The 17,174-nt window shown below is 36.1% G+C and overlaps 1 protein-coding gene across 1 annotated transcript; it reads right to left on the bottom strand.

Moving 5' to 3' along the window:
- Window positions 1-5,827: 5,827 nt before the first annotated feature.
- On the bottom strand, window positions 5,828-16,939 carry LOC133615120 (claudin-4-like). Its single transcript, XM_061973478.2, has 2 exons — window positions 16,848-16,939; window positions 5,828-6,731 (listed from the first exon to the last, which is right to left on the bottom strand). The coding sequence occupies exon 2, from the start codon at window positions 6,615-6,617 to the stop codon at window positions 5,970-5,972; it is 648 nt and encodes a 215-aa protein (XP_061829462.1). The 5' UTR covers window positions 6,618-6,731; window positions 16,848-16,939; the 3' UTR covers window positions 5,828-5,969.
- Window positions 16,940-17,174: the final 235 nt, after the last annotated feature.

Raw genomic sequence — 17,174 nt, 5'->3', positions numbered from 1 at the left:
ATAAACTTGTGTGAGCCTATGGCTTTACACTTTGTTATATTATATATATACTTTGTTTTATATATACATATATATATATATATATATATATATATATATATATATAAATATATATATATATATATATATATATATATATATATATATATATATATATATATATATATATATATATATATATATATGAGTTACTTTATTGAGTTTACAACCCCCTGGCGCTGTTTTGTACTGTTTTTGTACTTATTTTGATTATTATTATTTCTCAACAGTTTGTAAATGTTACAATTTATAAATAAAGGTTTAGAAAATTAAAAAAACTATATATATACTATATATATATATATATATATATATATATATATATATATATATATATATATATATATATATATATTAGAGATGCGCGGATAGGCAATTATTTCATCCGCAACCGCATCACAAAAGTTGTCAACCATCCGCATCCACCCGAACTAACATTTAATCAAAACCGCACCCGCCCATTGTTATATATCTAATATAGACGATGCAAGGCATTAGTGAGGTTATAAAGCTTTTGCCTGTTAAAGAAAGGAGACTGATCCAATGCAGCAGAGACATTCAATGCGTGCCACGCTGTCACTGCCCAGGCGCACACCAGTGCGCAATCATCTGGGAGCCGCGCTGAGCGCACCTCCAAGCGCGCTCGCGCCACTCAACCTGCTGCAGGCAGCTGCGTTCTATCTTGTTTTAACATCCTGTGGCACTCTTCTGGGATCACGGCGGACGAAACTGCTCATGCTCAGGGTGTTTGTGGAGGTTCGGGGTTTTGCACAAATGTGATGCACCATGTTAGATGTCCCGGTTTTGTGACTGTCGTAGACATAAACAGCGTCGCAGCTCTTCCAAATCACGTAGCCAGCATTACTATCATCCTGATTTACAACCTCATAAAAACGAGTCCACGCTGAACTTTTCTGGCCTTTTTTCCCCTGGTCTTTAGTATTCCCTTTTTTAGTTTGTCGCGTACCACGTTTGCTGCCGGCGTTGCCATCTCTTTTTTTTTTCTTCTTCTGTTGTGGCATATGCTGCAGGTGCCTGCTCGTTTTTCGTATGTGGGTAACAACATTTAACTATGTATATATATTTACCAATTGGTTTAACTGCCACCCGCCTGAATCTATTTAAAATCTAATTTTTTTTTATTTCAATCGCCCGACCCGACCCGCGGATAAAATCTAATTTTTTAGCCTGCACACCTGTGGGATGTTCCAAATAAGTCTTTGATGAGCATTCCTCAACTTTATCAGTATTTATTGCCACCTTTCCCAACTTCTTTGTCACGTGTTGCTGGCATCAAATTCTAAAATTAATGATTATTTGAAAAAAAAAATATGTTTATGAGTTTGCACATCAAATATGTTGTCTTTGTTGCATATTCAACTGAATATGGGTTGAAAATGATTTGCAAATCATTGTATTCCGTTTATATTTACATCTAACACAATTTCCCAACTCATATGGAAACGGGGTTTGTATATATTAGAGATGAAAAGAGTGCATAGAGTGTTGACAGTGTGCGTCAATCAGCTTTGTGTCAGGCTGACGTAGGTCATGTACATGAGTCACGACCTGGCACTTGGAACACTGACACTCATTGTTAGTTTGCCACATCCTCAACTGAGTATTGTGTTCGTGTGTACAGTGGACAAGATGCAAAAAGGGCATTTTGTCAGAATGAATTATGTAAATGAAGGATGTTTCGATGGCTGTTACTTTATTGTTCTCAGGCCCGTGAGTCAAGTATTGGCAGCAACACTGAATCCCACAAAGTCTTATTTTTTCTGCCTAATCAAATATATTGAATTTTTTTTTCCACATTGAACAAATCCTTCCTGTTAAAACAATTTTAAATCCTGAAAAAAATATATACTTACACATTTATATGATTTTGGGAGGGATTATAAACCTTTAAAAGTCAGTGTGTTACCATCATTTAAATAGATTGTTTTTAACACACAAACGCACTTATAAGATATTTGAAGGGATATAAAGATCATTTCAAACACACGCTTATCATATAAGTAGCAACATAAATGATTTCATTCATTTATGTCGAGACAGGTACCAAAAATGCATTTTTAATGGGACCATTTTTGGCTGCCAGGAACAAATGTGTCACTTTTTTTTCTAAAATGCTATATTTCTATTATTGTATTTTTTTTTAAAAGACTTTGCTCTGCAGGGGAAAAATGTCAAATTTTTGTGCATATGTTTAAAAAATAGATATGAAAAATAAAAATAAAAATAATAATAATAATTAAAAAAAAAAAAAAAAAAAAAAAAAATATATATATATATATATATATATATATATATATATATATATATATATATATATATATATATATATATATATATATATATACATATATATATATATATATATATATATATACATATATATATATATATATATATACAGTACGGACCAAAAGTTTGGACACGCCTTCTCATTTCAATGCGTTTTCTTCATTTTCATGACTATTTACATTTTAGATTGTCACTGAAAGCATCAAAACTATGACACCTTAAGTTAAAGTTAAAGTACCAATGACAGTCACACACACCTTAGGTGTGGCTAAATTATTCTCTGCATTCGACCCACCACCCTTGATCAACCCCTGGGAGGTGAGGGGAGCAGTGAGCAGCAGCGGCGGCCGCGCCCGGGAATCATTTTTTCGGTGATTCAACCCCCAATTCCAACCCTTGATGCTGAGTGCCAAGCAGGGAGGTAATGCCTCCTATTTTTTTTTTATAGTCCTGTGAAGTGAAAACCATTTCAGGTGACTACCTCTTGAAGCTCATGGAGAGAATGCCAAGAGTGTGCAAAGCAGTAATCAGGCTATTTTGAAGAAATTAGAATATAAAAACATGTTTTCAGTTATCTCACCTTTTTTTTTTTTTGTTAAGTACATAACTCCACATGTGTTCATTCATAGTTTTGATGTGACAATCTACAATGTAAATAGTCATGGAAATAAAGATTGAATGAGAAGGTGTGTCCAAAATTTTCGCCTGTACTGTATATATATATATATATATATATATATATATATATATATATATATATATATATATATATATATATATATATATATATATATATGTATATATATATATCTATGTGTGGAAAAAAATCACAAGACTACTTCATCTCTACAGGCCTGTTTCATGAGGGGTTCCCTCAATCATCAGGAGATTTGACCCTCAATCTCCTGATGATTGAGGGAACCCCTCATGAAACAGGCCTGTAGAGATGAAGTAGTCTTGAGATTTTTTCCCACACATACATATATTGCGCTCTACCAGGGTATCGAGCACTATTTTTTGGATAATCTTATTAAGACATATATGTATATATATATATATATATATATATATATATATATATATATATATATATATATATATATATATATATATATATATATATATATATATATACATATATACATACATACATACATACATATATATATAAATATATATATATATATATATATATATATATATATATATATATATATATATATATATATATATATATATAATAATAATAACTGGGATTTATATAGCGCTTTTCTAAGTACCCAAAGTCGCTTTACATGTAGAACCCATCAATCATTCACACCTGGTGGTGGTAAGCTACTTTCATAGCCACAGCTGCCCTGGGGTAGACTGACGGATATATATATATATATATATACCTGGGGTAGACTGACGGATATATATATATATATATATATATATATATATATATATATATATATATATATATATATATATATATATATATATATATATATATATATATTAGAGATGTCCGATAATACCGGGCTGCCGATATTATCGGCCGACAAATGCTTTAAAATGTAATATCGGAAATGATCTGTATCAGTTTCAAATAGTAACATTTATGATTTTTTTAAAACGTTGCTGTGTACACGGGTGTAGGGAGAAGTACAGAGCGCCAATAAACCTTAAAGGCACTGCCTTTACGTGCCGGCCCAGTCACATAAAATCTACGTTTTTTCCACACACACACAAGTGAACACTTAATCAACAGCCATACAGGTCACACTGAGGGTGGCCGTATAAACAAGTTTAACACTGTTACAAATATGCGCCACACTGTGAACCCACACCAAACAAGAATGACAAACACATTTCGCACCGTAACACAACATAAACACAACAGAACAAATACCCAGAAACCCTTACAGCACTAACTCTTCCGGGACGCTACAATATACACCCGCCGCTACCGTCCCCCCCCCCCCCCCAACCCTGCCCACTTCAACCTCCTCATGCTCCAAATTCCAAGCTGCTGTTTTGAGGCATGTTAAAAAAAATAATGCACTTTGTGACTTCAATAATAAATATGGCAGTGCCATGTTGGCATTTTTTTTCCATAACTTGAGTTGATTTATTTTGGAAAACCTTGTTACATTGTTTAATGCATCCAGCGGGGCATCACAACAGAATTAGGCATAACAATGTGTTCATTCCACCACTGTATGTATCGGTATCGCTTGATATCGGAATCGGTAATTAAGAGTTGGACAATATCGGAATATCGGCAAAAAAGTCATTATCGGACAGCTCTAATATATATATATATATATATATATATATATATATATATATATATATTGAAGCCAACAAGCAAACCGTCAACTTCCTCGATGTCACTTTCAACCTGAGAAATAACAGCTACCAACCATTCACGAAATCCAACACAACACTCCAATACGTGCACCATGACAGCAACCACCCACCCACCACCACGAAAAGAATACCTACCGGAATTAATAAAAGGCTATCGATGCTGTCATCTAGCGAAGCTGAATTTGACCAAGCAACCCCCCCGTACCAAAAAGCCCTTGATGAAAGCGGATACAATTTCACCCTCACCTATGAACCCACGCCAGGAAACCAACCAAAAAAGAACAGAAAACGAAACAACATCATCTGGTACAACCCCCCATACAGCAAAAACGTCTCAACTAACATTGGCCACAAATTCCTCAGTCTGATTGACAAACACTTCCCCAAAGGCAACACCCTAAGAAAAGTATTCAACAAGAACAACATTAAATTGAGCTACAGCTGTATGAACAATATACGACAAATCATCTCAAACCACAACAAAACAATTGCAAATGAGCCGTCGGCCCCCGGACAGAGCGACCCCAAAACCAACAAAGGCTGCAACTGCCGCAAGAAACCTGATTGCCCTCTCAACGGGGGGTGCTTACAAACATCAGTTGTTTACCAATCTAAGGTAACACGCAAGGACATTAACACATCCGACACATATGTAGGATTAACCGAGGGAGAGTTTAAAACCAGATGGAACAATCACAAGGCTTCTTTCAGGAACCAAAACCTGCGGAATACCACAGAACTCAGCAAACACATTTGGGACCTCAAAGACAATAATGTTGAATATTCAATAACATGGCAAATTCTTGCATCCAGCACACCTTACAATAGTGGTAATAAAAGATGCAACCTATGCTTGAAAGAGAAACTGTTTATTATTTACCGTCCAGACCTGTCATCCCTCAACAAGCGCAGCGAAATTGTAACAACATGCCGCCATAGACGGAAACACCTCCTAGGTAACACATGAGCCAATCACCACGCCCCTAGGCCAGCCTGTACCCACCCACCCTGTGCCCTATATAAACCATGGTATGCGAATGCTCCCATTAAAATCTCCTGATGATTGAGGGTACCCCACAAATTGTGGAATAGACACATTTTTTCAATTTTTTCAACATCAAATGTTTTATTGTATTCGACAACAACAAACAGAGAAGAAATAGGTTATCTATGCCTGAGAACAACATTAAATATGAAATAATTGACTTCAAATCAAGAGCAGAGAAATTCAGGCTTGTTGGGGGGAATCTTGCTTTGGGAGGTTAGACGTAACCTTTGACCTGTGAGGCCGGTGCCCTGCGAGGACTACTCTCCCCGCTGCTGAAGGTGGGAGAACCCGGCATCCCGGGTGGACTCGAGCCTGCGTAGAGCAGGGACCCCCCGATCAGTAAGAGCCCCGAGGCCCCCCAGCCGATGTAGAGTCCCGGGCCCAGCTCGCGCTTGTGCGGGGCGGCCACGTGCGGGTCATAGAAATCCCTGATGATGGAATGGGCCGTCCAGCAGACGGGCACCAGGAAGAGGAACCCGGCAATGGCGAAAAGGATGCCGGAAATACGGGCGATGCGGGCCTTGAGACTATTAATGCCGATGCATTTGGTGCACTTCACCCCGAGGACCCCCAGAGCCAGCGCCACGCCACACAGCAGGATGGAGAGCACGGTGAGCCCCCGGGCGGCCTGCATGTCGCTGGGCAGCGCCAGCAAGCTGTCGTAGACTTTACACTGGATCTGACCCGTACTCTGCACGATGCAATTCATCCACAGGCCTTCCCAGATGATCTGCGCCGTCACAATGTTGTTGCCGATGAAGGCGGTGACTCGCCACAGCGGCACGGCGACCACCACCGCCCCGGCCACCCAGCCCAGGATGGACATGATGAGGCCCAGCAGCTGCATTCCCGTGGTTGCCATGGCGGACTGTGATGTGGTTTCTCTCGCTGCTATCTAAGTTTGCGCTCGTCGAGTCCTGACGTCCCACCGCTCGGGTCTCCAGGTGATGATGTCACGCAACTGAAATGAGGAAATCTGGAATCCAGAAAACCAACAAATGTGACATTAGCAATTAAATATTTAGCTTTGTGGGTTCCAGCTTCCAGGGGTATCATCTAGACCAGGGGTCGGCAACCCGCGGCTGTAGAGCAACATGCGGCTCTTTCGCAGGCCCGGCCCTAACCAATCTGGCGCCCTAGGCAAGATTTTAGGTGGCGCCCCCCCCACATCGGCAGTGAAGTGTATATACTCACAAGAAACCGAATAGCTTTGTCTTTGACCTTTTTTTTTTTTTTTTACTTACAACTATACCTAATATATAAAGGGGTGGAAAAGTGACTATTACCTGCAGGGCAAACATTAGCTAACCAGAAGGCAATAACAATGTAAACAAAAAACACCTGCTTAAAATATCTAATACAAATGTCCCAGAAGAATGTAGGTGGGAGTACTGTAATTACCTAACGTTACATTATTATTTTCCATAACAATTTAGCCCCCTCCACAATATTAACCCGACGTTAAAACAGAACTAGCTATTTATTGATTAGCAATTGCCGACTCATGTAACATTAGCTTAATGCTAAAAAGCCAGGTTACTATCACATTCTGTAACAGACAAATAATTTCATGTAGGCTAACGTTACCTACTTGCTACCTCTGTCTTTTCTCGTTTCTCCTCCTCTTCTTTTCTCTTTTTTCTTCCCTGGGCACCTGACAGTTTTGGCCGTTTTGACATCTTGTGTTGATTTTTTGATGTGGTGACGTCCAAAAAGAGTCATGATACGGGAAGGGAGGGGGCGCACCGTTAGGGGGGGGGGGGAATGTTGTAACAAATAATATTTCTATTAAATAGGCTTTACTTTGCATTTTAATTAACGTGGGATTATTTTTTGTATTTAGAAATAATAGTACCAACTTTTTTTTTCTTTTCTCCAACATTTGTGGCACTGGCGTGGCGCCCCCTGATGGACGGCGCCCTTAGCATTTGCCTATACGCGCCGCCCTGGTGGCTCTCTGGAGCTTTTTCAAAAATGTATGAAAAATGGAAAAAGATGAGGGGGAAAAAAATATATTTCTTGTTTTAATATGGTTTCTGTAGGAGGACAAACATGACACTAATTGTTATAAAGCACACTGTTTATATTAAACATGCTTCACTGATTCGAGTATTTGGCGAGCGCCGTTTTGTCCTACTAATTTTGCCGGTCCTTGAACTCACCATAGTTTGTTTACATGTACAACTTTCTCCGACTTTCTAGGACGTGTTTTATGCCACTTCTTTTTCTGTCTCATTTTGTCCACCAAACTTTTAACGTTGTGCATGAAAGGTGAGTTTTGTTGATGTTATTGACTTGTGTGGAGTGCTAATCAGACATATTTGGTCACTGCATGACTGCAAGCTAATCGATGCTAACAGGCTATTTAGGCTAGCTATATGTACATATTGCATCATTGTGCCTCATTTGTAGCTATATTTGAGCTCATTTAGTTTCCTTTAAGTCCTCTTAATTCAATGTATATCTCATGACACACTATCTGTATGTAAAATGGCTTTTAATTTTTTTGCGGCTCCAGACAGATTTATTTTTGTATTTTTGGTCCAATATGGCTCTTTCAACATTTTGGGTTGCCGACCCCTGATCTAGGTCAGTGTTTTTCAACCTTTTTTGAGCCAAGGCACATTTTTTTTAATTGAAAAAAATGCGGAGGCACACCACCAGCAGAAATCATCAAAAAATTAAACTCGGCAGCCGATATTGACAGTAAAAAGTCGTTGTCGCAATTGTTGGATGTGACTTTAAAGCATAACCAAGCATGCATCACTATAGCTCTTGTCTCAAAGTAGGTGCACTGTCACCACCTGTCACATCACACCCTGACTTATTTGGACTTTTTTGCTGTTTTCCTGTGTGTAGTGTTTTACTTCTTGTCTTGCGCTCCTATTTTGGTGGCTTTTTCTCTTTTTTTGGTATTTTCCTGTAGCAGTTTCATGTCTTCCTTTGAGCGATATTTCCTGCATCTACTTTGTTTTAGCAATCAAGAATATTTCAGTTGGTTTTATCCTTCTTTGTGGGGACATTGTTGATTGTCATGTCATGTTCGGATGTACATTGTCTTTGCTCCACAGTAAGTCTTTGCTGTCGTCCAGCATTCTGTTTTTGTTTACTTTGTAGCCAGTTCAGTTTTACTTTCGTTCTGCATAGCCTTCCCTAAGCTTCAATGCCTTTTCTTAGGGGCACTCACCTTTTGTTTATTTTTGGTTTAAGCATTAGACACCTTTTTACCTGCACCCTGCCTCCCGCTGTTTCCGACATCTACAAAGCAATTAGCTACCGGCTGCCACCTACTGATATGGAAGAGTATTACACAATTACTCTGCCGAGCTCTAGACAGCACAGACACTCAACAACAACACATCATTTGCAGACTATAATTACTGCTTTGCAAGAAATATGTTTAACCCAAATATGTGAAATTAGATCATCTCCCACGGCACACCAGACGGTATCTTCGAGTTTAGTGTTTTTCAACCTTTTTTGAGCCAAGACACATTTTTTGCGTTGAAAAAATGCGGAGGCACACCACCAGTAGAAATCATTAAAAAACGAAACTCAGTTGACAGTAAAAAGTCGTTGTTGCAATTGTTGGATATGACTTTAAAGCATAACCAAGCATGCATCACTATAGTTCGCTCTTGTCTCAAAGTAGGTGCACTGTTGTCAGAAAAATTGTATGTAAATTATCAAAAAACTTTCCGTTCTCTGAGTTCCCAGTGAACAGACAAGAGGCTGTCTTTGTTGCACCAAGCAAAGGCTTGGAAAATTCCATTGTGTACGATGGGAGGAGACGGGAGGGGGTTATCTATTGTCTTCCAAGACCTGCTCAAGCTGAAGCCAGGACCAGCCCAAGCCCGAGGCATCTTCTTCTTTTGTCTTCAATGTGACCAAAAACAAGAGCTGTTTACATACCCCCCCATTCCTTTGGAAGCAGATGTTGTTGTGTAAACAGGGAAAATCCAAATAAAAAGAGGTGGCGTACAATCTTTCGCCAGAGCGTGGGTGACACTGTAAGAGGTTACAGGTAGACACGTTTCTCCTCAATTGAGCAAAATTGAATTCTGCCTCTGTTTGATTTTTTGCTTCTTGTCTTGTTTAATAGATGTCATCAGTGCTTGAACCTGACAATTGTCACCACCTGTCACATCACGCCCTGACTTATTTGGACTTTTTTGCCGTTTTCCTGTGTGTAGTGTTTTACTTCTTGTCTTGCGCTACTATTTTGGTGGCTTTTTCTCTTTTTTCGGTATTTTCCTGTAGCAGTTTCATGTCTTCCTTTGAGCGATATTTCCCGCACCTACTTTGTTTTAGCAATCAAGAGTATTTCAGTTGTTTTCATCCTTCTTTGTGGGGACATTGTTGATTGTCATGTCATGTTCGGATGTACATTGTGGACGCCATCTTTTCTCCACAGTAAGTTTTTGCTGTCGTCCAGCATTTTGTTTTTGTTTACTTTGTAGCCAGTTCGGTTTTAATTTGGTTCTGCATAGCCTTCCCTCAGCTTCAATGCCTTTTCTTAGGGGCACTCACCTTTTGTTTATTTTTGGTTTAAGCATTAGACACCTTTTTACCTGCACCCTGCCTCCCGCTGTTTCCGACATCTACAAAGCAATCAGCTACCGGCTGCCACCTACTGATATGGAAGAGTATTACACGGTTACTCTGCTGAGCTCTAGACAGCACAGACACTCAACAACAACACATCATTTGCAGACTATAATTACTGCTTTGCAAGAAATATTTTTAACCCAAATAGGCGAAATTAGATAATCTTCCACGGCACACCAGACGGTATCTTCGAGTTCAGTGTTTTTCAACTTTTTTTGTGCCAAGGCACATTTTTTTGCGTTGAAAAAATGCAGAGGCACACCACCAGTAGAAATCATTAAAAAACGAAACTCAGTTGACAGTAAAAAGTCGTCACAATTGTTGGATATGACTTTAAAGCATAACCAAGCATGCATCACTATAGTTCGCTCTTGTCTCAAAGTAGGTGTACTGTTGTCAGAAAAATTGTATGTAAATTATCAAAAAACTTTCCGTTCTTTGAGTTCCCAGTGAACAGACAAGAGGCTGTCTTTGTTGCACCAAGCAAAGGCTTGGAAAATTCCATTGTGTACGATGGGAGGAGACGGGAGGGGGTTATCTATTGTCTTCGAAGACCTGCTCAAGCTGAAGCCAGGACCAGCCCAAGCCCGAGGCATCTTCTTCTTTTTGTCTTCAATGTGACCAAAAACAAGAGCTGTTTACATACCCCCCCATTCCTTTGGAAGCAGATGTTGTTGTGTAAACAGGGAAAATCCAAATAAAAAGAGGTGGCGTACAATCTTTCGCCAGAGCGTGGGTGACACAATAAGAGGTTACAGGTAGACACGTTTCTCCTCAATTGAGCAAAATTGAATTCTGCCTCTGTTTGATTTTTTTGCTTCTTGTCTTGTTTAATAGATGTCATCAGTGCTTGAACCTGACAACTGTCACCACCTGTCACATCACGCCCTGACTTATTTGGACTTTTTTTTGCCGTTTTCCTGTGTGTAGTGTTTTACTTCTTGTCTTGCGCTCCTATTTTGGTGGCTTTTTCTCCTTTTTTCGGTATTTTCCTGTAGCAGTTTAATGTCTTCCTTTGAGCGATATTCCCCGCACCTGCTTTCTTTTAGCAATCAAGAATATTTCAGTTGTTTGTATCCTTCTTTGTGGGGACATTGTTGATTGTCATGTCATGTTCGGATGTACATTGTGGACGCCATCTTTTCTCCAGAGTAAGTTTTTGCTGTCGTCCAGCACTTTGTTTTTGTTTACTTTGTAGCCAGTTCGGTTTTAATTTGGTTCTGCATAGCCTTCCCTCAGCTTCAATGCCTTTTCTTAGGGACACTCACCTTTTGTTTATTTTTGGTTTAAGCATTAGACACCTTTTTACCTGCACCCTGCCTCCCGCTGTTTCCGACATCTACAAAGCAATTAGCTACCGGCTGCCACCTACTGATATGGAAGAGCATTACATCAACAACAACACATCATTTGCAGACTATAATTACTGGTTTGCAAAAAATATTTTTAACCCAAATAGGTGAAATTAGATCATCTCCCACGGCACACCGGACCGTATCTCACGGCACACTAATATGCCGCGACACAGTGGTTGAAAAACACTGATAAAGACAGAGAAGGACTTTCTTTCACTGTGGGTGTCGGGCTGCGCCTTCCATGACGGCGATAGCGAGTCATCTCGGCAGACATGAAGCGACTCAGAACACAAGCGAGCTTTCATGAAGCCATTTGGGTGTGGGCAATGCCGGAGTTAGGACCAGTGGAATCTTGTTTTGCCACTGTTGTGTGCGTCAGATTTCTCCAGATTAGATCTTAAAATCCAATTAGGTGCCTTCCAATATGAAAGTACCTCAACCAAATAGGTTGCTATCATAGCTGTTTGTCTGGGGGGAAACTACTACTACTACAACATTTAGCTATAGGGAAATGAAAAAAAACAGGTTTTCTTCAGTATATGATACAATTCAGGTATTTCAACCAACAACATGAGATTGTATGTGCATCAAGGTGTACATGTACAGGTAATAGAGTATTGTACATGTACTCTCTTGACTAATTGATATTTGTCAGCAAAATGTGTCTAAAACTACAAAAACAAGCTAAATGATTTATGATATGAAGTTTATGATTCAACTGTTTATTTTGGGAATTATCCTGAATTTCCTGGCTAATTATGCATTATTCTATGACATGACACCGACAATTCTACCAAAATATTGTGTAAAAAAAGATGAGTATTTTGCACTATTTTCTACAAAGCAAATCCCATTGTTTGTGCTTGACTTATCTGATCAAATTCAAGCTTTAAAATTACACAAAAATGTGTAAAAACAAACAAAAAACAATACATCAGGATTTTCTTCGACATGGCATCTTTAATTTGTCAATAAATAATCAATCCATCCATCCATTTTCTACCGGGGGCTGGAGCCTATCCCAGTATAAATAAATAATGTATACATTCAGGCGTATATAACCCTGGTTAATAGAATGCTTAAAAAAGTAAAATCATGTCAATAAAACAAGCAACAGTTACGTTGAATAAATAGCTAAATCAATCCTCAAAACCTTTTACTTTTGTATATAGATTTTGTTCAAGTGCTGAAAAATGTGTACATTCATTGATTGATATTGTAATTGAAACTACTTAAAAATGTTGGGCTTTTACTTTGAAAGGTATGCACTGTAAGCCATGTGATCGGCAACAGCCAATCGAGTTGTTCTAAAATGTCCGGAAGTGTAAGATAGGAAAGTAGTCACTTTGAGCAAAAGTAGAGCAATAAAAAAATCCGCTGTGGCGTCAAAACTAGTTAAATGATGTTTTAGCAGCTGAAAGACAAAAACAAATTGTTTTTGTTGTTTTCCAACTTGTCCTTATTCTGGAGATGTCCAATGTTGTTAGACGGGATTTATATTAGGTCGAACCATTAACCATTAACTCTGAGTGACACGCCCTCTGCTGGTCTTTCCTTGAACTGACAGGATCATCCACGTTTACTGCATTGTAGCAAGGGACAAGCGGTAGTAAATGAATGGATGGATGGAGCAGGCTAAACATTGCATTACACATTCAAGACTATCACATATAAGAAGAAAAAGGACTTGTTCAGCATTTTGCTGAATTACTTTCTTGTTGTATATTTTTTGGTTACATTTATTCCAAAATATTGTAAACATTTATTTTTTACAATGTTTATTTTGTGATTTCATATTGTACATGAATTTGTTAATATTTAAAGGGAATATTTATTGCCAAAAAGAATATAATTAAACTTAATTTTAATTAGACATAATTAATTCAAACTATAGTGAACAAAACAATTTGACTAAAACCAAAAGGTTCCAACTTAAAGCAAAATCTAAACCTAAATTAATCATTTTAAACTAAACAGTTTGAATCAGGGGTCCCCAAACTACGGCCGAAATCCGGCCCGTGGGAAGTCCCAAGTTAAAAAAAAAAGATTTTTATTTTCATTTTTAAATTATAATTTTTTTTCAAAATATGTCCTTTCTAATCCATTTTCTACCGCTTGTCACTCTCGGGGTCTCTTAGCCTCTCAGGCAAATCTTATTGTCTAAAAATGCATTTTCCCATCAATAACGTGACGTCACTGCACTTGCGCCGCAAATATATATATATATATATATATATATATATTCCCCGCGACCCCAAAGGGAATAAGCGGTAGAAAATGCATATATATATATATATATATATATATATATATATATATATATATATATATATATATATATATATATATATATATATATATATACATATATATATACATATATATATATATATATATATATATAAATATAAATACATATATAAGTTAGGTCAGGAAAAAACACAGAGTCTATTTGATCCCTACAAGCCTGTTTCGCAGGTTTCCCTGCTCTTCAGGAGATTTTATCAAATCGAAACAGGCTTGTAGGGATGAAAATAATAATACACACCTCATATATATATATATATTCCCCGCGACCCCAAAGGGAATAAGCGGTAGAAAATGGATGGATATATATATATATATATATATATATATATATATATATATATATATATATATATATATATATATATATATATATATATAAATATAAATACATATATAAGTTAGGTCAGGAAAAAACACAGAGTCTATTTGATCCCTACAAGCCTGTTTCGCAGGTTTCCCTGCTCTTCAGGAGATTTTATCAAATCGAAACAGACTTGTAGGGATGAAAATAATAATACACACCTCATATATATATATATTCCCCGCGACCCCAAAGGGAATAAGCGGTAGAAAATGGATGGATATATATATATATATATATATATATATACCGTATATAAATACATATATAAGTTAGGTCAGGAAAAAACACAGAGGCTATTTGATCCCTACAAGCCTGTTTCGCAGGTTTCCCTGCTCTTCGGAGATTTTATCAAATCGAAACAGGCTTGTAGGGATGAAATAGCCTCTGTGTTTTATATACTTTTATATATATATATATATATATATATATATATATATATATATATATATATATATATATATATATATATATATATATATATATACATATATATATATATATATATATATATATATATATATATATATATATATAAATATAAATACATATATAAGTTAGGTCAGGAAAAAACACAGAGTCTATTTGATCCCTACAAGCCTGTTTCGCAGGTTTCCCTGCTCTTCAGGAGATTTTATCAAATCGAAACAGGCTTGTAGGGATGAAAATAATAATACACACCTCATATATATATATATATTCCCCGCGACCCCAAAGGGAATAAGCGGTAGAAAATGGATGGATATATATATATATATATATATATATATATATATATATATATATATATATATATATATATATATATATATATATATATATATATATAAATACATATATAAGTTAGGTCAGGAAAAAACACAGAGGCTATTTGATCCCTACAAGCCTGTTTCGCAGGTTTCCCTGCTCTTTGGAGATTTTATCAAATCGAAACAGGCTTGTAGGGATGAAATAGCCTCTGTGTTTTATATACTTTATATATATATATATATATATATATATATATATATATATATATATATATATATATATATATATATATATATATATATATATATATATATTTAAACAATAAGATAAGATTGTTCAATCCCTTATTGTTTAAATATATATATGTATATATGTATATATATATATATATATATATATATATATATATATATATATATATATATATATATATATATTTAAACAATAAGATAAGATTGTTCAATCCCTTATTGTTTAAATATATATATATATATGTATATATATATATATATATATATATATATATATATATATATATATATATATATATATATATATATATATATATATATATACATATATATATATATTTAAACAATAAGGGATTGAACAATCTTATCTTATTGTTTAAATATATATATATATATATATATATATATATATATGTATATATATATATATATATATATATATATATATATACATATATATATATATTTAAACAATAAGTGTTTAAATATATATATATATATATATATATATATATATACATATATATATATATATATTTAAACAATAAGGGATTGAACAATCTTATCTTATTGTCTGTCATGTAAACTATGTCTGTTTTTTTGTTTTCAAATAATAGTCGGCAGTTAAAACGTACCTCTCGGTCCGTGGTATTTTACCACGCTTTAAAGCCTAAAAATGGCTCTGGCAGTCGAACCGAGCTGAACTTATACTCGTCCAATATTCCCTTTATTGCTCTATTACCCTGTCATTACCACTTTTGGGCTGTTGCACATACACAGAAAATGGATTTGGAATTGGTTAAACTGTGGAATTGTCTTTACAATGAGATAAAAGATAGTAGAAATATATTCCAATTGAAAAAAAATATATAAAGACAGAACAATAAGATGATTATTTTACTTATTTTTTGTCGGGTTTTGTATTTGTTTTGTATCAACCCGTGAGGTGTGTATTATTATTTTTTGTTTGGTTTGTACCTCATGAAGTTTTGCACTTGTTGTTGGTTTTTTTGTGTGTGTGTTTTTGTTTGTTTTCATTATATTTTGTTTGCTTGTGAATGTGGACTACTTATTATGTTGAAGGGGGGCAGGAAATAGAAGATGTCCTTCATCCTGTTCCTTCTCAAGCATCGGTGTGTAAGTGGGTGTTTTGTGGCTAAAGTTGAATCATCAATGAAGGAGATCAATTAAAATGACAATAGAAGTATGGCCAGTCAAATTCATAAAAAACTTAACTTTCAGTCAATCATCAATATTTTAATCAAATTCAGGTGATTTGACCTAACTTTGTTGACCAAATGCAGAATTCTGTCATTTTCCTTACTTTCTTCATGATTAAAGCTTGGATTCTATTAAAAAAACAACTATTACTGTAATAGGAAGCCAGCAGTCAAATATGACGGGCTGGCATTTAAATAGACAGAAAGTCATCATTTTCTTTGAAAGAAACTATTTACCTGAACCCGGAGCAGTCGGTCTCACCAGGTCCGCTGGGTTGCCCTCACGGTTCAGCCGAGTCCACGGTCAAGTGAGGCTTTGTGTCAGAGGTTTTGCCATGTTGTTGAATATTCAACATTATTGTCTTTGAGGTCCCAAATGTGTTTGCTGAGTTCTGTGGTATTTCGCAGGTTTTTGTTCCTGAAAGAAGCCTTGTGATTGTTCCATCTGGTTTTGAATTCTCCCTCGGTTAATCCTACATATGTGTCGGATGTGTTAATGTCCTTGCGTATTACCTTAGATTGGTAGACAACTGATGTTTGTAAGCACCCCCCGTTGAGGGGGCA

The sequence above is a fragment of the Nerophis lumbriciformis genome, linkage group LG22 (genome assembly GCF_033978685.3).
Source record: "Nerophis lumbriciformis linkage group LG22, RoL_Nlum_v2.1, whole genome shotgun sequence".
Taxonomy (NCBI): domain Eukaryota; kingdom Metazoa; phylum Chordata; class Actinopteri; order Syngnathiformes; family Syngnathidae; genus Nerophis; species Nerophis lumbriciformis.
This window is presented reverse-complemented; position numbering and strand designations above follow the sequence as displayed.